We start from the raw sequence: 25112 nt of genomic DNA on the forward strand, positions 1-25112 counted from the left end.
TCGTTAATACAGATAAAAAAAAGTTAAAGACCTCTTGGAGAAAGATAATGGTTTTCTTTGAAATATTTAAGATTTCTGCATACCGTCACGATTTTGAGAACGATACCAAAATATGATAAAAAGTCTAAAAAAACTAAAAGTAAGTTATATTTTATTATTCCTAAATTATACAACTTAGATTAGTCCATCGAAAATAACTGATAAACTGATGAGAAAATATCAAGTTTAACCAACACAGAACAAACTGAAGAAAACGATCCCGGACCTAAACGAGTCTGCCTCTAGTCATGATATTCAAAAATAGCACATGACACTAGAAACGGACCCGCTCAGATCGAAAATCATAAATACCAAACCGAACTGAAACAAGTACAAAAATGATGATTATCCACGAGTCCCGCCAGCAACTCACCTCATCCTTCAGTTCCTGTTCTAGCCTCTTGTCGATTTCCTGTATCTCATCCGGTGGCAGTCCGATCTCCTTGAGCGCCCGTATCCGGTCGGCTTTCTCGTAGCTGCCGCTTTTGGAATGCGACGGCGACGGGCCCTGGTGGCTCTGACTGTGGTGTGCCGAAGCTTGCAGGTTTTGTTGTTGCTGCTGTTGTAGCTGCTGCTGGTGCTGCTGCTGGAGTTGTTGGGCGTGATGCGGATGGTGGTTCTGATAGAGATGTGGATTTTGGTGGTGATGATGGTGATGGGATGAGTGACTGCCGGAGCTGTGATACTTTGAACTGGCACCAGAGCTGGAAGCCGTGCCGAGATCCGCGGCGCCACCGTTCATCGGCGGCAGTCCAATTTGATTGAGCTGGGCTGAGTGGTTGGATGGCAGTGGTTGAGCAAGTGCTTCGTCGATGTCGTCATCGTCGTACACGTTGTAGTTGATGGCCGATGCGCGGGAACTCCGGCTAGGTCCTCCGAAGGAGGAGCCACCTATCGCTCCGGCCAGGGACGGGGGAGTGACGATTTTTTCCGGAGAGATTTTGTTGAAGTTGGAGTTGTTACGGAAGTCGTCTTCGGGGTTGGCGTTGTTGTTGTATTTGTACGCTTCCGATGGATGACTGGGCCTGTGGTTCGGAAACCGTTGTTGACTGTGGCCGGTGATGTCGTTCAGCGACGGTGGAGGAGGCAGTTGATAGCTGTAGTCTCCGTCGTAGGGTAAATCGTACTGTCGGATGCTGTCCACTATGTCAACGGATGTCGAACCGTTTCGAGCGTTGTTAGGAAAGGCAGGTTGTTTCTTCTCCGGGGTGTGTGAGTGGAGATTGATGTTTGTGTAGCCGTCCTCATCTTCATCGTAGCGGTTGTAGTTCGAGGCTGGGTTGTGTGCGATTTCCTGGTATATGTTTGCGGAAGGGTTTCGTCCATCCTGAAACATCGAATGCGGAGGAGGTCGCTTCGGGGAGTTTAGCTCGAGTGATGCATAGTGGAGGTCTGGTGGATCGACAGCGGAGGAAGGACCCGGTGGTGAATGAGCGATGTACGGAGAAGCATGGTGAAGCGAGGGTGGTCTCGCAGGCACTTGCTGTTGGTGTGATACAGGTTTTGGGTGGTTTCTTGGTGGCAGTGGAAAAGCGAGTTCAGGTTCAACCGGGCGATGGGACTTTCTACCGCCCCCAATCAACGCCTGTTCCTGCAGCCTTCGGGCCAACATTTCACCTTTCTCCGCTTCTAGTCGGCGCTTTAGTTCCGCTTCACGTTTTAACTGCTGAGCAATGTCGCGTGCTACTTTGGCATCCATTTCTTCCCTGGAAGGTTAAAAAGAACAAATTTAATAAATTTCGTTGGAATGATGATCTGTATTACACACGTACTGCTCATTGATCATTTGATGGTACAAGGCCGCTTGTCGCTCGGCATCTTCCTTTTCCCGGATTTGCTCGGACAGAGCAGTTGGAAAGTCTTGGCGGACGATTTGATTACGATGTTTGTTGCCCTTGTAGTGCTCAGAAACTGCGAACATGAGTACAAGAAAAACTTGTTAGCAGCTGTTATCGTACATATGGTTGCATACACTTACTTTCTTTATTTTGCAGCTGGTAGGCCAGAGCGCTATCCTCTCGAACAAGCCACTCCTTACAAACTGTAAAGAAGAAATAAAATGCAGTTTTAATACATCATTGATTCGTGTTGCTAACATAACAAATAAGTTAGGAAACATCTATTTGCAAAAATCGCTTGCTTCTTCTGATCCTTCTCATTCAAAATCTTTCATGATCTTCCACACTACCAAGCGCATAAATCAAAGCAAATGCAATATTTCATAGCCTGTCCAATTAGAGCCCATCTTCTTTCGCTTCATAATCAAACAACAACTTTTTCCTTCATCTTGTCAGCAGCCGTCAGTCAGTCCAGCTTAAAACTGGATTAATCTGTTATACCTACATAGCACACAAGATTCTTCGCGCAATGCGCAACGCAACGACCGGAGCGTTAGCGGAGCTAGGGTCTTCATAGGAATTTCCTTACAGAAATTTAAAATGGAAATTATAATCTAGGAAATTGAACATGTAGTTACTGAAAGAAAAACCCAATGCGTTTCTCCTGATAAATAACATTTTTTTTGTAAAAGTTCCTTGATTAATTTTAAAAATATGTTTTCCAATGTTTTCCAGATAGGGATATCTGATATATTTTTTAAATGAAAATTCTTGAATAAGTTACCCAAGTTACATTGAGAGCTGAATAACAGCTTATTAATCCATTTTTTTTTAATCAAGCTTAAGAGCAATTTATTCAGCCATTGTACAGCAATTATGTTTGTTGGGTGTCCGGTGAATTCTCCTATGTATTTCTTAAACTCCACCCAGAAAGAACCCAACCTACGCCTCTGAGTCCAAAACCGAAACCTCGACCATATGTTGTTTTGTTGTGCTGCTAGTCTGCTGTGCGTATTATTTCATCTGTAACGGGCAAAACCGGCATCATCCGAAACAGCCAGCGAGAGGGAACATCATTCATCTTAGGGGCTCGGATGCGATGATGTGTGTTTCTGTTTGTGCTTATACTAGAGTTCACAACATAAACCGCACTACGCCGCCATCAGCCAGGCAGAGCTCAAGTCTGTAATGTGCACTTGAGTTACCGTGTGCCGCCTATGCTGCGCGGCTTCCTTTCTTTCGCGCCAGTACCATACCAGAGAGACAGACGACGACGACGACGACGATGACGGGACGGCAATGAACTTAGGATAGGAAAGTCATAATAACATCACGTCATCATCGTTAGGGCTGCTTATCCGCTGAACACTGCACGGCCCGGCGCGCGGTAAACAGCGATGCAATCGGATGCGATGGAAGTGTACAGCTCAGCGGAATGCGCTAACCGGCTTGTGGAAAACACATGCGCTTGTGCACATTTCCAGCTATGACTTGGCGACGGTTATGGAATTTATTTTTAGATCAAATCATTGGGACTGTTTTATAAGGAAACAGTTATTGGCGTTTGCCAGGGTGATGATTTAGACTAGTTCGGTGCACTCTCCAGTCCTGATTTTGATGCAGATGTTCTATCACCAATATTCACTTCTGGCGAAAAACAAACAAACAGACTGGATTCCATAAAATAAATAAAGTACCCACACCCGATTATTTTTTTTTTGCACGGGTCTGTCAATTTTGAACCGATTCTCATGAAATTTTGTTCACATGTGGGCACGATTAGTACAATCCGTGTACAACAAATCCATCTTTAAAGTTTAGCCAGATTTTCATATCGTCATTTTGGACTATGGATTGTGCTTCCATATACATATTGCATTATTTTAGGGCCTATAGCCATGTTATGCGTAGTTTTAGAGCTTACGAATCCTTGAAACAGAACGAAAATTAACTTTTGGTTCGTAAATCAACGTGACCAATTTTACTTGATAATTGCAAGCTCTCTACAAGTAAATTTAAAGAAATTTTACTCTTATTTTAATTTCAATATATTCCTTTTTAATAATTTCCAGTGAAATCGATGTACAACTCATAGGGTGTTCTTGGAAAAAATACCTACTTTAACCCGTCACATGAAATCCCTTTTAAAGTGATTATGAATTTGAAAATACTCTAGAATAATTCTTGAAAGATTATTTTAAGAAATTATTAAACAATACCTGAAAAATTCCAGTAAACAAAGTGCAATTGCTTTAAATAGGAACTTTCAAGGAGAACACCTGGAGGAAATGCTGAAAAAATCCCCAAGCCTCTCTGGGAAAATAATCGAAGCACATTTTCGGAACTTTGAAAATTGACTTGTTTGTAGAGGGTTCCTCCGAGAATTTCTCCTCCGATGTTTGCAAAGAATTCCCAGGATTTTTTCTATCAAAGTTTTCAGTAGCAATTCTTGTAGGGATTATTAAGTATTTTATAAAGGTTCCTTCCAACCACGATGCCCCTCAACAGATTTTCCCAGTGGTTTTCGGAAAGATCATTTTCCATAGAAATGTTTCAAGAAATATATTATGGATCACTCTAAACCTCCTGTGGAGATTCGGGATTTTTTTTGCTTCTTATGGATGGATATCTTGGAAATATTTTTTTTAGAAACTTGTATTCTTGGAACGTTGGATAAAGTTACACATCATGTTGGTAATGAAAATATTAGAGAAATTGTTTTAGAATATTCTGAAAACTTTTCTTCGGTAAATTTTAGAGGTGAATTTCAGGAAAACCCAAAAAAGATGGAAGTCCATTCACAAAGATCTCTATAATAAAATTTGAAGAGATCCTCAGAATTTTTTGGGAACCCAGGTAACAATTTGATGCTGAGTAATCGTTCTTCCAACCATTTTAAACCAGCCTTCATTTGAACAAAAGCTGAGCGAAACATGTACATTCCTTAATTCAGCCCCCAAACATTTAATTTTGGTGATTTTTTCCAACCTTAAGCTGGTTTAAGGTTCATCGAAAGTCTGATTTAAGGCTTAATTTGCGCTTAGTCAGCAATACATTAAAGTTATCAACCATTTAACCAAATTTAAAAATAAAAAAAAAAACATTATTTAAACTAACTTTCACCAATTGTGGCTTTCAATTTCCAGAAGAGATTCTTTGTAATGTACAAATTAAACTATGGGAAACTGGGAATTCAACTCGGAACTCCTGATTTATAGTCACTCACCTTATCACCTACACCATACACAATTGTATACATATCCTCGAAAACGAGAGCAATGCTTCAGTTGTATCTGAATAATCAATAACATAACTTGAGCTAAAGCTGTATTGAGGCTGAAGAAGCTATGTGGGCTCTTTGAAAACACTGCTTGGGTCAGCTGTCAAAAATTATTTGATTTAAGGTTGAACAACAGATGATTAATTCTGCATATTGGTGTACGTTTCAAGGCTGGTTGCAGAGATGAATAATATTCTATTCAACTTGATATTCAGCTATCTATGTATTGCTGATTAAAGAGGTTGAACAAGCAATACTTCAGACCAATATTCAGTTATCATTGTATTCAGCAACTGCCATCATTAATCAACAAATGTTCAGCTAATACTCTCACTGTTTAGCATTCATTGTTACTTGGGAATAACAAAGAAGAAAACGTTAGAAAATTTCTTGGATTTGTGTGGTATTTCTGAAATATACGAATTCAATAATTACTGAAATATATTTCCAAAGATCGAAAAGCCTTAAGATTTTTATCTACGGCATTAAGTAGAACAGTTTTTGAAATTTCCTGAAAATCGAGCTCTACAGTTCTTAAAAAATATGGAATTTTCAGAAATTCACATAACTTGCAATGCAGTCAACGAATTTTCAATCTTTTTACATAAATAGAAAGCTCAATATAATGTATTACGATCATCTGAACATGATTTTCTCATACAATTAATGCGTTTCGAGATATTGGTGATTATGTTGGCCAATCTCCTTAACATTGAGCAAATTAACAAAAAAAAAGGAAATAATGAAGATTTGTATTTTTTCAGTAAGAAATAATGAATTTAAAATTCCTTTTCAGCGTACTTTTGAAAGGGGCTGTCCATAAACCACGTGGTCATTTTTTGGGAGTTTTCATACCCCCCGCGTGGTTTTTTGTTCATACAAAAAAAAAAAAATTAGTATGGACCGTGAACTTTGGCCCAACCTTCCCCTTCTCTAGCATGACCACGTGGTTTATGAATAGCCCCAAATGTCAGATGTAAGCTAGTTACAGTAAAAATTTCAGCTCAATCGGAGCATTGGTTATGGAAAAAGAGATGTATGAAGGAAGCAACTTTGCTTAAAAATAGAACATACATCGATTTCAAATCGACAGCCTTGTATGGATAATCAAAAAAAAAAAAAAATCTGGGTGTGGTTCTACATACACTAAAAATAATCATCACCTCTTACCGAGTTCTAAATTTTGTAAGTTAGTGTTATTTTTATATTTCTACGCCTACAACCTCCTCTCCTCTTCTTGGCGTAACGTCCTCACTGGGACAAAGCCTGCTTCTCAGCTTAGTGTTCTATGAGCACTTCCACAGTTATTAACTGAGAGCTTCCTCTGCCAATGACCATTTTGCATGTGTATATCGTGTGGCAGGCACGAAGATACTCTATGCCCAAGGAAGTCAAGGAAATTTCCTTTACGAAAAGATCCTGGACCGACCGGGAATCGAACCCGTCACCCTCAGCATGGTCATGCTGAATACCCGTGCGTTTACCGCCGCGGCTATATGGGCCCTACGCCTACAACCTGTACTTTGATTTTAAAAGTACCTCTCAATAAGCTAATTAAGTCTCAACAAATTACTGAAGGATTTTGAGAAAGATTTTTTACAGGAAACCCCATAGAAATTTCTGAAATAAAAATCAAGGGACAAAATTTGGAAAAAAAAATCTACTAAAATTCCAAAGAAATCCTTGGAATACTGAAGAAGTCTCTGTATATATTTCTGAAGCAATTTGTATATTACCTGGGAAAAATATAAGGAATTCCTGGCCGAATCTTTAGATGGATTTCCGACGGAGTCTTTCATTTCAGGAAATTCTGAAGGAACTTTTGAAAGATTTTCTAAAGAAATCCTTTGCCCTTGCAGGATTTTTTCATGAAATTCATGCCATATTCTTTTTCAAATTATCGGTTCAATTTATGTAGAAATCCTCGTTAGTTGAATTTATAAAATTTCTGAGGGTGCTCTAGAGATAGTTTCGATTGAATCCTTGGCAATTTGTTTGATAAAATCCATGACGAAATTCCATGAATTCCAGGAAGAATTTCTTAAATAAAAATTAATGGACAAAATTTGGAAAAAAAATCCTACTAAAATTCCAAAGAAATGTTTGGAATACTGAAGAAGTCTCTGAAGATATTTCTGAAGCAATTTGTAAATTTCTTTAAAGGAAAAAACATAAGGAATTCCTGGCCGAATCTTTAAATAGACTTCTGATGGAGTCTTTCAATTAATCCCTGAAAAAATAATACCGAAAAATTCTATGGTCAAGTTCCTGTATGCATCTCTGAAGGAATTCTTGAAAGAATTCGTGGAGAAACATCTGAAGAAATTTAATCCTGAAGAAAGCAAAGAAAGAGTTTCTGAATATATTCAAGGAGGAATATCCCAAGGAACTTCTTGAGAAATCCCTGGTGGAATTGCTACGAAAATCTCTTAAGAAATTTTAGAAAAAAAAAATCCATGAGAAATTCTTTGAGATAATTATCAGAGAAAGTTTGGTTGACACAATGGCCGACTTGAATCCCTACTCACTTTTTCAAAAGCATTAATTTGCAAGAAGTTCATGTAAACATTTCTAGGAAATTTTTCTGAAAACAAAATAAACTAATTCTTGAAAGAATCCGAGGAAAAAATTCTAGATATATCTATGGAAAAAATCTTGAAGGAAATTGTGGGAAAATACATTGAGGAGTTGAGGTTATCTCCTTATTAATTTAGGCAGGGTATGCCAGAAGAATTTTTGCTTGAAGAACTAAAAAAAGATGAAAAATCATCCAAATCTCTGGAAGAATCACAGGGAAAACTTCTGGAGATATTAATAAAATCTCTGATAAAATGTGGGAATTTTTGGAGAAATTTCTAAAGGAGTCCTAGATGAATTTTCCAAATAAACACCTAGAAGATTGCCTGAATGAATTCCTGGAAAAAAATCTGAAGGAATTCTTCAAAAATTGATCTAATTATAGGTTACAGAACCCTTGTAGAAATCTGTGAAGACGGAATTCCTTGAAGAGTTTCTGAAGAAATCGTTAGATCAATTTCCATAACAAACGTTGAAAAAATCTTTGATTAAATTCCGATCCTTAAGAACCTTCGAAGATTTTTTGAACGAAGCTCAGGAAAAATTTTTGAAGGAAGCCATAGGGGCTGTCCATAAACCACGTGGTCATTTTTTTGGGACTTCTCAAACTCCCCCCCCCCACCCCCCACGTGGTCATTAGTCCATACATTTTTTTTTCTTCCATACAAAATGGTCATTGGCCGAACACACCCCCCCCCCCCCCCTTATGACCACGTGGTCTATGGACAGCCCCATAGAAGCATGTCTTATGGAATCCTTGGAGAAATCTTTAAATAGTAATCCCTGGAAGAATGTCTGAAGAAACCGCTAGAGCAATTTAGAAAAGAAGCCAAACAATGCTGTTGAATGAAGCCGGGGCCCGTGGCGTAGTGGCTACACGTTTGCTTAATAAGCAGATGGTCATGGGTTCGATCCCAGCCCCGGCACTTTCGTCGGTTGCTCTTTCCCCCCTGAGAGCAGCTGACATTGACCCTCTTCTGAGCCCATGGCTCAAATGAACCCTGATATTTGGACATCGGCGAACGGCAACTCATAATGGACCCCCAATCGGACTGGAAATAGGAACAACCAACAGCCAACACAGCAACATCCTCGTGCTCATCATCCTACCATGATAGAGTAGAAGTGAAAGCAGCGCAACAGCAATCAGTTTGATGTAGTACAATTAGAAATAGAATACATTTAGGCGCTGTACAAAGTGTATATACAGCTTCCAATTGGAATCGCTCACGCAGTGCCCTGGTGGACAATAGAGCTGTAAATTAGGTTAAGTGATTGAAGAATAAAAAAAAATCTCCTGGAAAAATCTCAAATTCCAATTTCTTACAAATCCCTAGAAGATTTTATGGAGGAATCCCTGAAACATTCATCCATATCATCTTCCCCTAAACCGCAAATATAACCATATGTACGAAGAGCGAAAGCGATTTGTTTATTGTTTGAAACTGTTTGCCTATCGTACAGGCACCGCTTCCCCAACCACTTGTAGAGGAAGAACAATTGCTACCTGGAAGGCGATCAAACGCGTCGTTCGCAGTCTGTTTGATACGACGGATAACTACGTAGAGGTAGATGCTCGAAAACGACTCACTCTAAGTGCAAATTTTCGGTAACACCAATCCGTGTGGTCAATTATGAATTTCAAATAACTCAACGTACATATGCACAGATGGATAAATTATTGATTAAATTGGAAAAAAATCCACAGCTCAGGTGATCTCCAGAGATTTCTTCAGAATTTCAGAGTTTTCAATATTCGCGAATTTCAGCAAAGGATTTCTGCAAAAGCCTTTCCATGAAGTTTTTAAAAATTATCCTTCGGAAGTTCTTCTAAGGGTTCCTCCGTGAATTTCTTGAGGTATTCCTTCAGAGATTCTCCCAGAAACCCCATGAGTATTTATTTTTGGAAATTGCTTCTGCTGCTCCATCAGAAATATTTTCTGGGGGTCCTTTAGAAATTTCTGGAATTGTTTTACACATTATTCTATCGATTTTACTTTCAGAAGTTCTTCCAGAAATTGCATAAAAATACTGGAAGAGTTTTTGAAATGATTTCTGTAGGAATGTATTAACACATTTCTGAGAACTATTTCGAGGAATGAAAAAACTAAAAAAAAACTCCTGATGATACCTTTTGAGATTCCTGCAGGAATTGTTTAAGACATTCAAAAATATCTTCAGAGACTTCTTAAGAATTTCAGTGTTTTATTCGGGGGATTTCAGCAAGGGATTGCTGCAAATGCTCTACCATGCAGTTTTTAAGAAGTTTCTCTAAAAATTTCTTAGAAATTCCTGTGGAAGTACTTCCACCAGGAAGTCACAGAAATTCCTTCAAAGATTTTTATTTTTTTTTTCTAGAAATTACTTCTGCAGCTCCGTCAGAAATATTTTTCTGGGGTTCCCTCGGAGATTCCTGCAGGAATTGTTTTAGATATTCCTCTATCGATGTAATTTTCAGAAGTTCTTCCATAAATCGTATGAAAATACTGGAAGAGTTCTCGAAATAAACTCTAAGGGAGTTTCAAGTAATCCCGTAAAAAACTTGTTGTGATACCTTTGGAGTTTTTCAGATATTTTTAAAAATTTTCAGCCTAAATTCCTGGTCATAAATATCTATAGAAATTCTACGTTGTCTCTGGAGGAATTCCTGTGCAAATGTCTGAAAGAATACCTGAGGAAATTGCTCAAGATATCACCTTAATTCTTAGATGAAAAAAAACAAGAGAAATTTCTGGAAGAACTCTGAAAGATACTCCACTGATCGCCTGAGAAATTTCTGAAGCATTTCTTGAGAAACCCATACAGGAATCTTAGAAGAAATTTCTTTAAAAAATTGTCTGCAGAAATTGTAGACAAAGTTATTGGTGGAGTTCTTGAAGAAACCCTTCAATAAATTTCTTAGAGATCCTTGAAAGATTTTCTGAAGGAATCCTTGGAAGAAGTTCTGGATTTTGATGATTTCTTTTTTTTTTTGCACAAATTCATTCAGAAACGTCCCATAGATGAGTTAAGTGGGAAAAGTCCCAGGTACCGCTAAACAGGGACTCCGGTGCGGAAAATAGGGAAACCTCTGGTACCATACAACACTTTGTGAATATCAGAGCAATCCAGCGGATTCGTGACAGTTACTCCCTCATGCAATTTCTCTAGGGATTGTAAAATAAGAAAAATAAATTTCTGATCCGAATTTTTTAAAGCACCACTCAAGAAATTTTGAAAAAAATCTGAGAAATCTTCGGAAACAACATTCTGGGAGAGCTGGAGTATCCTCTACTGATACACATAGACAAATTTCTTGAAAACTTCCCTGAAACATTTCCGTAAAAACTGTTAAAAGAATCGCAGAAGAAAGGTCTGAATGAGATCTATTCAAAAGTTCCCTAGAACTGCATGTTTTTAAGAAATCATTGGAGGAATTTCTGGAGAATCCTCTGCAAAAACCCTAGAAAAATTTCTTGAGAAATTCCTGGAGAAATCCCACAGAAAAAAAATCCTCGGAGGAAATTTGTCAGAAATGTCATGGAGGTTTATTTTCACAGACTTCTATAGCCATCGTTGAAGGAGTTTCCTAAATCTTTTAGGAAGCCCAGGAAGAATTTCTGAACATATGTTTGATAAAACATTTAGACTAGTTTCAAGATGAATCTTTTGAGAAATTTCTTTGAAAACTCCCGAAGAAGACTCTTCCTGGAGGAATTTGTCAAAGGATATATCCAGGTGATAAATAGATAGAAAAGGGAACGGCTTTTTCAATCCGCTTCTGTTCTAGCGATGGCTATGAACTTATGAATATACTTTAGTTCTACATGTAGAGAAGAGAAGGAGAAGAAGTAGATAGAATAATACAAAGTAAGTGGAGAGTGCTTGGCCAGGAATTTGTCCCATGAACTTCTGTATACGAATCAGAAGCGGTAGCCACTAGGCCACCAAGCCCGAGAATTGAGAGGTCACACCAAAAATTCCACTTTGTGCATGGTTTCTTTTTCAAGCACAGCATCGAATATGTATAACTTAGTCATATTTTAAATCTTCACTTCAAGCGATTTACTCAATTCACCACCACAACTCAACGAGGGGTACGATGCACTCCAATCTGCTGCTGCTACCAGCATCCAATTTTACTTTCGCCTTTTGTCTGGCGGTGCAGTGCATTGCCCACAACCACCATACCTGGCCAAAAAGATGATCCGCTTGGAATTCCATTTCCTCTCTCGGTGCCACTTGGGGGGAAGGTTGGGGCCCCAAAGCCATTGACTGTAGCAGCAGAAAATGTATAAAATAAATACAAAACTCACGTAGCGAAGGAGGACGTAACTGGTTTCGTGACTCATCCCATCCCACCCAACTGGTTGGCCCGTGTGAGAAAATTCGCCTTACGGTTTGCCGAAGATATCTTGTGCGATAAACGGTTTGTTTACCTCGTTTGGGATACCTTTTTCGGGGGCGCCAACAAAACTAGATGCTGCAGCACTGTGGCACAATTTAATCACACAAGCACCCTCCCTTGATTGTTGTAATGGGGAAATCTGATCGAGATGTTCCAGTTTCGATTAGCCTCTTACAAAGTTTAGGTAGTGAGTGATATGGCGAGGTGGGAAGGCGAACCGAAAGATTGGCCAAATCGAATCGAGCGCGATAATTTGGACGGCGGACGGGGAATTCCTCAACTGGATGTAAAAATGCTGGGAAAATCGTAAAAATGATCGTAGATTGAATAATTCTCTCCGCCATCAGCTAGACATATTTAATGAGCTGTAAGCGAGGTAACAACATCGAGATGACGGGTGACGTAATGGCATTGAGAGAAAGCGTTTTTAGTGCCGAGTGAGGTGAGCTGAGTGAGTACCAACCATAAATGAGAAATTTCTGGTATTTTGTGTGGAAGGGGAATAACTTGTCAAGTTGGGCGCCCTTGCTTTCTTGTCATAGTTGATATTTAGTATGGCTTTCATGCCTTTATTGGAGCAGTTATGAAGGATATATTGAGACCCATGAAAAATATAATAATCTTTAAGCCTGTTAATGTTTTCAAAAGGGTTCTGAGATGCTCAAGTCGACTTGCATAATCTGATTGGCATCACAAAACAACTCACTCAAAGTGCAAATGTTCGGTAATACCAATCCGTGTGGTCAATTCTTCTTTTTTTCCTTCTTTATGATTCGACGTCCCCACTGGGACTTGGCCTGCCTCGCTTCAACTTAGTGTTCTTTTGAGCACTTCCACAGTTATTAATTGAAGGGCTTTCTTTGCCTGCCATTGCATGAATTTGTATATTATGAGGCAAGTACAATGACACGCTATGCCCAGAGAGTCGAGAAAGTTTTCCCAACTGGAACGGGAATCGAACCCGCCGTCTCCGGATTGGCGATCCATAGCCTTAACCACTAGGCTACCTGTGGTCAATTATGAATTTCAAATAACTCAACGTACATATGTACAGATAGGTGATCTCATAGAAAATTTGTGAAGGAATCTTCAGAGAATTTTCTAAAGGATTCCCAGGAAAAAAATCTGAACACAATTTTGGAAAAATTTCTGAAGGAGTCTGTGGAAGATTTTATAAAAATAAAAATACTTGCGGCAATTTCTGGGTAGCAGCAAATTCTATGGGGAATCCATGGAGCGAAGTTGGGCTGACCAAATTTTAAGATGAGAGCGGTAATATGACCCATTTTCTATTAGCTTTCAACTGCTTTTTACAGAACTTAGCTAAAAAATCTAGAAAAAAAGTTATTAAGTAAATTAATCCTTGATGTCATCGACCAAAAGTTTGGGGTCACCCCTCAAAATCTATCGGCCAAAAGTTTGGGGTCACTATCGTAAAACATGGAAAAGTGATTTGTTGATATCTTTGTCATCTTTCATTCAATTTTAATTCTTCTTGGCTTATTTGAAACAAAATGAATGATACTTACTGCATAGACATTGAACCACACATATTTGTTGAAATTTACATACTAAAACTTAACTTAAAGTTGCCGCATTTTTTGAAGCGTGGTAAAATGTGCTAACTTTACATAACATTTTTATATACAAAAATCGTTAAATACGTTAAGTTGAAGACATCAAACGTAAATTTAGTTAATTATCTTTGAAATGAGCCAAAAATAATTTAAATTGAACTATAGATGACGAAGATATCATCAAATCACTTTTCCATGTTTTACGAAAGTGACCCCAAACTTTTGGCCGATACATCATATTGAGGGGTGACCCCAAACTTTTGGTCGATGACATCAAGGATTAATTTACTTAATAACTTTTTTTCTAGATTTTTTAGCTAAGTTCTGTAAAAAGCAGTTGAAAGCTAATAGAAAATGGGTCATATTACCGCTATCATCTTAAAATTTGGTCGACCCAACTTCCAGCGACACTGCCGTAAGTGTATATTCATTTTTTAGAAAATTTGGCAACTTTGGGTTAAGTTTACATACAAAATTTTTTGAAAAAGTTTCTTTTAAATCATGTGCAAAGTTTCTTTGACTTATTATCTTTTGAATGAAACCTAGGGTTTTGAAATCGGACGCAAATTGGCGGAGATATGGGCCTAAAAAAATGACATGTTTTTGAGGGGGTGACCCCAAACTTTTGAACGGGAGTGTATTTGTCTGTATTTTGAAACTGTGACTGAAAGCCAAAAAACACCAAGTTTCCGTAAATCCAGTCAGACCCCGTAAGATATCTGTATGTTGCACATGTAAATGTTTGTGTCCCGAATTTTGCACGAACATTTATATTTGCAGTAAGTTTTCACTAAATGGTGTAAATAGCAGAACGTTATGATTTTGCCTAGTAAAATAAACATGTATATTCTTGATAATTCTTAACTTTTATGTCGCCGAATTTTTGTGAAAATTTCTCCAGGGATTCCTCCAGGAATTTTCCCTGGGACTTTCCTGGGAGTTTCTCAAAATAATATCCTGAAACTGGTTCACAGATTTCCACAGAAATTCGAAAATTCTAATGGGATTCTTTAAAGGATTAAAGAGAACATTCCTTCAGGGATTGCTACATAAGTTATGCTTATATTTCTTAATATATTTTTTTTTCAATATTTTTGGAGAAATTCCTCCAAATTTTTTCCAGGAGTTTTTCTATAGCATTTCGTTGAAAAAAATATTAATGAATTTCTCCAGGGGTTTCTCCATGAAATTCTTCTCACGTATCTTGAAAAGATGCAATTCCAGGAGATATTTTTCTTCAACAAACATTCAGAGATTCTGTCAGAAATTCAGAAATTTGCAGTTTGTATGAAGAATTAGCATAATTTAAAATACACAAACATTGAAAGATAACACTAGTTTAGAGCATTTTTGAACTCGGTAAGCTGATGATCATTTTTGGTGCAGAATCAAAAACGCGAAGGAAAAAAATTACAGTTGAGCGGAAATTTTTTCAACTTACCATACAAGGTTGATGATTTGACATTGATTTTTGTTCTATTTTTAATCAAAGTCGCTCACTTCACACATCTCATTCTACGTAGCCAATGCTCCGATTGAGATGATTTTTTACTGTAACTACATATGATATATCAAATAAACTTTGAGAAAGAATTTTTAAATTGCTGTTTTCGTATTGAAAATTATACATTTCTTCATAATTTTTTGAAAAATTTTCTAAAATTTAAGAAGATTGTCGCAAATGCATGCCAATATCTTGAATTTCATCAATCTGACGCAAACCCTGAATTCAGGTGATCGAATGGTATTATATTCAGCTAATCTATGGAAAAATATTTTAAATTGGTTGAACAAAACGCAACATATTTGAATTTTAGTAAATGCCATATTTTGAAAAGTTGTTAAACTCGATATTAAGCTAAAACTCAAAAACTGTTCTACTTAAATTTTTTTGAAGCACGGTTTCGAAATCAGCGCTAAATTGTGCTTCAAAAATTTTGGTCGTTGACAGAAGTTCACGACTTTCGTTTTATTTTGTAGGCTAGTGTAATAAAAAATAAACTTCAAGAACCATTCCAGAAATTATTGTTTAAATTTCTACCTAAAGGATTACAGTGGTTTTTCGATTTTATCACGGTCAAAAAAAATTTAGCCATGAATGTAGCGAAACCGTGAATTTGGCGAAATGAAAATTAAATGTGAATTTTATATTAAAAATCGATGAGCTATACAATTTTTGAATCGTTATTCACATATTCAAGAGTTTTTGCAATTTGTGGATGATTGTATTGCTCAGGCGCTGTATGTAAACTGCGTTGACTCATTTTGGGTAATCTTAGACGCCCTTCCCCCTCGTAGACTTTCGTCCATACAAAATTTAGAAAATTTGTATGGACCGTAGCTTTGAAGAAATATTCAAATGTTTTTTTTTCCTTGAATGGGAAATGTTCAATGACTCTACATCCCAAATAGAGGAGAACGTGCCTTTGGTGCCGACCTACTGATGACTGAACATCACTATAATTTTAATTTATGAAAATCGAGGAGAATATAGTACAAGTTTGTTGATTTTTCGGATTACAGTCTTATGAATTGCGTTGATTAATTTATTATCAACGACGACGTTTCGGTTCGGCTATTGGACCTTTCTCAGGGCCTAAAAGTTGTTTTAATTTATTCACACAAAATACATAATCTACAACATCGAACACACAAATTGACTACTCACTCGAACAATCAACACAACTCACAAATCAAAAATTTAAAAATTTTACTAAAAATTGAAAATTGTCGGGTTTGAAAGGGTTACTCCGTCTAGTACACATCTGGGCCATCCGGTTAGGTGGTTTTGGCTGTATTTACATGAACCTGGTTGTGTTTATATGTGGGAAAAGTTATGAAAATCATCCGAAAAAGTATTAAAACTGTAGAAATACTGATTTTTATTAGCCGAGAAGAAATTCAGCACTATCAACATCAAACCAGTGTAGAGTGAGGTGCTGCAATAACCTCAACAGTTGTTCAACCACCACAACTTGACAAAACAAAGTTTTCCGGGACAGCTAGTATTCAATAAAATGTACAGTCGACTTAAAATAAAATTATTTGCTTTTTGTTATATACAGGGGATAGACAAAATGATCGGGACAGGCAAAATTTTCACTTTTCAAAAAATGTTCAATTAGCTGTAACTTTTCGAAAAGTGCTTCAAATATTCTCAAATTTTTACTGTAAGTTCTTCAGCTAGTTGTGTATCAGTGGACAAAATTTGGAAAAGATCGGACAATTCTTCACGAAGTTATAAAGATTTTTGAAAAAGATAAAATTATCCGATAGCCTACTTTGAGCTGTTATATCTCCAGATTCAATGAACCGATTGCAATGAAATTTTGACCATTTATGACTTATATAATGAACTCTGGAAAACATTTGACATAACTTGAAATTTTTAACAAGCGAAAAAGTTATAGCGATTTTATTTTTTTCACGATTTTTTAGTAAAGTGGTATATTTTTAATATGCATCCCTTTACTTTTTCAATTTATTGGCGGCTATGTTGTTACTTTTTCTTCAAAACGCGCTTGTATATAAGTCAATTAGGGGGAAACTAAATGAACTATAATTTGCATCTTGAATTTTGAAACGATGATGATGTTTTGGATAATTTGGTGTTTTATAAGAAAAATAATCTAACTGTTATAATTTTCTTCCGTGTTAAGAATATTAAGTTAAGTCAATGGTTTTTCATAGCTCATTATATAAGTCATAAATGGTCAAAATTTCATTGCATTCGGTACAATGAATCCGGAGATATAACAGCTCAAAGTTGGCTATCGGATAATTTTACCTTTATCAAAAATTCTTTATAACTTCGTGAAAAATTGTCCGATCTTTTCCAAATTTTGTCCACAGATACACAACTAGTTGAGGAACTTACAGAAAAAATTTTAGAATATTTGATGCACTTTTCGAAAAGTTACAGCTAATTGAACATTTTTTGAAAAGTGAAAATTTTGCCTGTCCCGATCATTTTGTCTATCCCCTGTATTTGCTATGAAACTTAGAATTCACTAAGACCCGCTCCATCCAAAAAAGCTATTCTTTCTTTAATCTCATAGTGAAGACAACTCCAGACTGTGGGTAGCCCTAAAAGGTAGTTACGCAATAACATTTTTATGTTCTGTACTATTTCAAGTTGATTTCACAATGTTTTAGAAAAAGCGTGATAAAAACGAAACGAAAACCGTGATAAAATCGAGAGTGAATTTGGCGAGTAGTGAATAAAATGACTAGTGATAAAACCGAAACGCCACTGTACTCCATTTTTTCAGGGTTTGTTTTATTGAAATTCATCTAGAAATTTTCAAATGATTTTTCTGGAAAGTTCCTACAGGAGTTAATCCAATAGTTCCTTGAGGTATTCCCCCAGGCATTGCTTTTGATTTGTTCAGACCTTTCTTCAGATTTTTTTCCTTTTTTTTTCAAAAGATTCTCTCAACAACTGCTGCAGAACTTCAACTAATAAGCATTTTTCAAAGATTTTTTCAAGAAATGATTCAAAGAATATTTGAAGAGGGGTTTCCATTTTTTTAAATTTCTTTATTGTTTCTCTAAAGAATTCTCCCAAGAAATCTTTTCATAAACTGCACGAGATTTTTTTTTCGATCAATTTTTCAGAGGTACTTCCAGCAGTTCTTCCAAAGATCCCTTCAGAAAATCCTCCAGGGAATCTTTAGAAATTCAATGTAGGATTTCTTGAAAAGTCCACAAGTACCTTCGTCTGCAATGTCTCCATTTTTTAAGAGATTTCTCCAGAAATTCCTCCATTGATTTTCCAGGAATCACTGCAGAAAATTTTCAAGAATTCTTTCATTGATAGAGTTACTCCAGAAGTTTATCAAGATTTTTTTTAAACATGAAGGAGTTTCTGCAGGAATCACTGAACGAATTTCTCAAAAAATCTTGGAGAACCCTGGGAAGAGTTTCTGAATGAATCCCTTTGAGATTTGTGAATAATTTACTTGAGGAATTTAAGAATTTTTATTTTTTCAGGAAAACTCCATGAAGTAACTTCTCAATTTTGAAATTTTGAAGAAATCTCTGGAAACAAATATGTCTTAACATACGAATTTCTGAATAAATCTAAGCAGGAAATTCTGAAAGAAAAAGTTAGAGGAAGTAAAGTTAGTGATAAGTAAAAAGAAAATCGGATTAAGTACTGTTCCTTTTAATTCCACTAAGAATTTGCATCCTTTGACAGATACGTATTTCGACCACAACTGTGAGGTCGTCTTCGGTATCTCGTACTTGACTCGACTCCAGTCAAGTCTAGTCGTGTCAAGTACGAGACACTGAAGACGACCTTACAGTTGAGGTCGAAATACGTATCTGTAAAGGGATGCAAATTCTTAGTGGAATTGAAAGGAACAGTATTTCACCCGAATTTCTCTTTTTACATCCTAGAAGAAGTTTCTTAAGAACTTCCTGGGGAAATACCTGGAGAAACATTTCGGGAAATTCTTGGTGGAACGCATTACAAAACATTTGCAAAGATCCCAGATCCCAGATTCTTCAGATATTTCTTAAGGAATTTCTGTAGAAATTCTTTGGAAATATTTCTGAATGAATTTCTCAAAGAATTCGTGCAGATATTAATAGAGTTATCCGTCGATAAGAAATTTTCGATATTTTTTAAACAAATATCCAAAAGAGTGTGTAAAGTATTTCTTGCTGGAGTTTAAGAAGCAACCCATAGAAATCTATTCAAAAGAATTCTTGGAGAAATTCATCAAGGAATATCTTAATAATGCCCTCTAGAAATTTCTTTAAAAATCTTTGCAAGAATTTCTTTAAAAAAAAAAACCCCTTCCCATTACCGGTGTTCCATAAACTAGGCGACTCTCCGCCTTTTAACGAAATTAATAAAACCATCCCATGCCGCCTTCTCTGTGCTTTAACAAGCTAAGATGGCCGAAATTGATAGTGCGTGATATTCACACCCAAAGGACCTGAGTTCAATTCGCATTCGCAATTCTTTTCTTTTTATCTGCAAGGTAACGTTGACAATGTTCAAAAATTTCCATCACATATGACGTGTTCCTTTTGCATCATATTTTTGCAAGCTGTTTTCCTACTCTGTAGTTTCCAAAAGCGCTATCGATTTTTAATCTTTAACACAATTTTATAGTTAGTAACTCAGTTGTTTGAAATGGTGTGTACTGGCTGTTTCTTCTCAGGTTCGATTCGATATTAATATTTTAAAAAACTGTCATTATTTTCAATTTTCAACGAAAACATTATTCGTAAGTTTTCTCATTATTTTCATTCTACATATAAGAATGAAAAGCATAAAGAAAACCAGGTCTTTCGTTCAGCAAAGTTTCCAACTTTTATGTCATTTTTCATGTTTAGTACTTCAAGCCTAAATTTTCCTTACAACTTAATATTTCACTGGAAATTCGCGACTCTAGCAAATTGTCAACCAAACAGCAATACACATAAAAAAATCAGCAAAGATATAGTTTATTCGATTTGTTCATACTTATAACAACATAATCTTTGAAAACTTGCTAAAAAACTTAATTTTGGACTTAATATGTGGAGGAAAAATCTGTATCATGATCATGAAATCTGTATTTTTTCTGTACTCTGTATCCTGTCTGTATTAACCTCTAAAAATCTGTATAATACAGACAAATCTGTATATCTGGCATCTCTGGTCCCAAGATGAATTAGCCTGGGCTAAAAAATTCTCAAATGAAGATAAAAACAAATATTTCATTAGATTTAAATGAAAATTTCCCGGTATGAAGTGCAAATTTTTAAAAATGGCAAAGATAACTTTTCTCATAGTTATGAAGGAGCAAATAATTTCGTGAAAAAAAACATGTAAGTGGCTCTCTCGCCCTTCCAAAATCACAAAGCTGTAGGGAATGGGAGCGCAAACGAAAAAAAAAGTTAATATAAGAAAGAAAGTTTGTCATCGGTGGTGAAATCACATTTTCTCTGTTTTTTTTAAATATTCAGAAGGACGGAACAAGTCCTAGTTTCACCCAGATGCTGTTTTTTTACATGAAAACTAAAAATAATACTCAAATTAGACTGCAAGTTGATTGACTACTAGTCCATAGATTGTAGAAATTTACGCATGTTTGGGATACTTTAAAGTGATTCTTATAATATACTTATGCTATCTGATAGCCATTTTTACATGGAATACTATAGTGGGCGTTTCAATTTTTCAAATATATATAAAATCGAATGTTACATAAAATCGAAGCAAACATATATTATAGAGAATCTGTTGAAGATTCCTTTAAAAAAAACGTCATTTTTTTCAAAAACTCTTCCTAAAATCGTTGTTAAAAAATCTTTTGGTGATTCATCCGAGTGTTCCGCCAAAAAAATATAAATTCATGTTCAGGGATTTGTCCAGAAATTCCTTCTCTTCTACAAACTCCACAAAGAACTCTTTCAAAGCAACTTGCATGATTTACTTTTGAAATTCCTCCATTTATTTGCAAAAACATGTCAATGAATTTCCAGCGATTCTTTCAAAAACTTTTCACAGACTCCTTCAGATTTTTTTTTAGAGATTTATTTAGAAATTTCTTTAGAGATTCATTTATGTAGTGTAACTGTTAGCGATGCTTTCATAAACTATTCCAGAGTTTTTCAGAAAATGATTCAAAAGTTCCTTCAAAAATTTGAACTGGGTACTTCTAAGGTTTTCACCAAAAGCCCACAGCATCTTCCAATTTCTCCACAAATTCCACTAGGAATTCCAGAAGTTTCAAGTGTTGTGTAAGAAAATTGTGTATGAGTTGCTGCAGAAATTCTTCCAGGGAATTCTTTATAAAATCCTTCAGTGATTTACCCTATTTTTTCGGGACTTTTCTAGATTTTTTTTTTCCGAAAAACTTTTCAAAATTTCCTTTAAACATTCTCTCAACGATCTTTCAAGGATTCAATCCAAAACTTTCTCCGGGTTTTGCTTTAAGAATTACTCCACAGATTTTTTTTTTTTTTAATCTCAACTTTGGCCAGAAAATCAGATTTATTTAGAAATTCCTCCAGCCACCCTAACAAAAAAAATATGAGACCCATTCGGGATTTTACTGCAGAGATTCCTATAGAAGCTGCCCTTCACAAGTTGTGCAAGAGATTTTTCAGAAACTCCTCGATGGTTTTTATTATAAATTTGACTAATAATTTCCTCAGAAATATCGTACAGATTTTCGTTCAGAGATTTCTTTGAAGAAACTTCCACAGATGTTTAATAATTTTTTTGTGGACCCTTGCTGAAATCCATCCTAGGTTTAATTTAAAAAATCTTTCACGAGTTCCTGAAAAAATCTACCAGGGGTTCTTGAAGAAATTCTTTTAGGGACTCCTTTGGAAACTCCTCGTAGATTTACTTTAAAAAGTCATCCAGGAAATCCTGAAGAAATTGGGTCAGAAATTCTTTCACAAAATCTTCTAGGGATTCATTTAAACTTCAAAATGTATTCCAGAAATTTCTTGAAGATCTTATTGAGAGTCTTGCACGGATTGCTTTCAAAAATATTGCATGGAATGAAAAAATACTTCAAGAATTCATTTAAAACAATCTTGCATAAGGATATTTATGGAAAGGCTGGAAGATATTCTTGCAGAGATTCCTGCAGAAATTCACACTGACATTTCATCAGAAATTCCGCCAGGAATTCCTCTATGTTTTTTTTCAGAAATTCTTCCAGGATTTCCTCCAAACGTATCCCAAGGAATTTCTCTTTGGGTTCCGACAGGGATTCATTAAAAAAATGTTTAAGACTTTTGTTAGGCGATTTCTCTAGGATTTTTTTTTTCGAAAATAGCTCAAGAAATTTTTTAGGTATTTCACCAGAGGTTACCAGGTGTTTTCAGGTATTTCTTCTGGATTTTTTCATAAACATGGACATTAAAACAATAATTTGAAACGAGCTCACCAATTAATATGCATCTGTGTGTCCACCGAAGACCAAAATCAAGAGGACCAAACTGTGCCCCTGACTACCTAACATAGTACGACCGAGTCCCGAAAAAAAATCCACTCTCATTCCAGTTTGCATATCTGTGGCTCAAACGGTTGTAATGCCTTACGGAGCCAAATCCACATCATTTTAATATAATACACCGAAGACAACAGATAACACATGAAATACCGCCTAAACAAATGATACCGCTAGTTGCACTGCCAAAGCCCTATAAAAACTTCGAAAAGTTATCACAGGTTAATTTTTGGGTTAGACGAAATGAATTTTCTCGGAGACGAACCAGCCTCGAGCTGAAAGTCTCGATAATAAAGATAAAAAAAAAAATCAGTACAGACAAAAGTTATGATTCTCAGGTTTACTTTCCGTCCCCATAGTAGACTTCATTTCAATGGTGCATTTATAAACAACATAAACCAAGAGAACGCTAATAATGGTTTACTTTTCCACCCATCGCCATAATCGGAAGCGTCAGCAAAATCACTCGCGCATTTTTTTCCCCTCTTTAGATTCGCTGTGTCGTCATTTTCTAGCGAAGGCGATGCCGATTGTTTGCTCCTCAAAATCAGCCACCTAAACTAAACTCATCGAACTCCGATGTCGCTGCGACGGTGCGGTGGCACGCCGTTCACACGCCACCGCCGCCGGTCGTTCTCACCACTGGAGCGGCAAATTGTCTTCAATTAAAGAAGCAACATGAACTGAATTGAATTAAAAGCCTGGCGCGTAAGTATTTGCCCGAGAGAGGGAAGTGGCGTTGTGCGGCAATCGACAGCCAACAAATGTTGCAGCCAGAAAGATGAATAGTGCGACAACGAACGATGTATACCAGCTCTAACGAGATCCATTGCGGAGCACTTGATCGTCTTGACTAAACCGGCGAGGTGGAGATCACCCCTCTGTATTTTTTTTTACAATATTGCCATTAGATGAAGTCGACAGTCTACTTTAGATACAATATATCAACTCACGCAAAATATACACACAAAGTGGGGTGCGCACGTTTGCCTCTTTGTATTAATTACATCTGCACAGTGCAAGCAGCAGGTCTTGCCGTCGTAGTCATCAGATGGATTCACCCGAGCGACCCAGAAGAAGTGCGCTGCGCTCAGATGGTGCAATTATCCCCCCAAAACCGTGTCGATCGTGTGAGCGTAAGGGCCCTACCCTGCACGGTAAAGGTGCTGCCTACGTTTGTCGTAACGAATGGAAGAAGGAAGCATGCTTGGCAGCGCTGAGAAAGTGGAAATTTTCACTTGCCACTAATGACATTCGAATGGGACGAAAGGTGCTGCGCTGCACACATGAAGGTTATACCTATGCAATAAAGTGGCTTTGGATGCTAAGGCTGCATGCAATTTTGGTTGCACTCTCGCAGGGGGGAAAGGTGGATAAATGACAGCAGGTTTCGTATCCCGAACAGGAACGAATAACTGGCATCCAAGTGAAACAAGCCAATTTTCGGTTCTGATTTGTAGCAGAAACTGACGGAATTACTGGAAAAAGTTCTTACAACTATACTTATATTGCTATTCCCTTGAAAAAGGTCCAATACACGGGACCGAAACGTCGGGCTGTGCCAAACTAGCCGTTTCAATTGCTCTTAGACTGAAATAGCCACAACATTCCAATACTTGAAAATTGATGTTTTTGTCAGTCTAGAAAAAAATGACAGAATTGATTTCTGAGGAAGCTTTTGCTGTATTTTTTTACAATGAAGGCATTACACTAGGTTACAGTACTTTTGATCTCGGTAAGTTGATGATGATTTTTAGTGTAGAACTATACAAATGGATTACTGCACGAATTTATACTGGCCTGCTTACTCTCACACGAAATTTGACTTTTGAGAGGTGTCAGCATCGCTCAACCGCCAAATTTTCTGTGAGAGTAAGCAGACCAATATGTATTCGTGCAGTGAACCATGGGCTTAAGTTTCTAAGATTTGCCAAGTAGCAAACACTCATGGCTTCTATTAGTTGACGTCGTTGCTGCTGCTATCACCTGACGTTTGAGAAGTCTAATAAAGTGGCATAAATTTGCTACATCAATTCTTGGATACGACTGCGATAGAATTCAGTTTGAAAATGGCTTTTCCAGTCTTGACAAAATTAGGGACTCAATTATTGCCGATTTTTCGTCGTGTGTTGTTTTATCGAACAACGGATAGAGTTTTCCCTCACAGCAGTTAACAGTTGGTATTCGGTAACTGAGCAAAAACCCTTCCGCAGTTTTATCGCTCTGGAACTTGACACCTTGCGCTTGATCGATCACTATAAGCGGGGTACCACGTACGTCAACCACGAATAGACCCAGTAAACCAGTGACCGTATAAGATGTTGCAGAAGATGATAAAGTGTAGGCGATATGCGCACAGTTTACATGCGCTTAATACAAAAATCTGAATACAAAAAGCGACAATTTTCAAACGTGTTGTACAAAATACAACAGCGTGATCGCTAA

General features: G+C 36.8%; 1 protein-coding gene across 1 annotated transcript in view; it reads right to left on the bottom strand.

Moving 5' to 3' along the window:
* Positions 1 to 25112, bottom strand: part of LOC109417005 (myb-like protein AA) — a gene marked incomplete in the record, with an annotated part of 59140 nt that overhangs the window by 13022 nt on the left and 21006 nt on the right. The window contains 3 exon segments of the mRNA XM_029852834.2: positions 413 to 1745; positions 1812 to 1950; positions 2018 to 2080. Of these exon segments, the coding sequence (XP_029708694.2) occupies positions 413 to 1745; positions 1812 to 1950; positions 2018 to 2080 (1535 nt within the window).

This window comes from Aedes albopictus, chromosome 2, assembly GCF_035046485.1.
Source record: "Aedes albopictus strain Foshan chromosome 2, AalbF5, whole genome shotgun sequence".
In the NCBI taxonomy this organism is placed as follows: domain Eukaryota; kingdom Metazoa; phylum Arthropoda; class Insecta; order Diptera; family Culicidae; genus Aedes; species Aedes albopictus.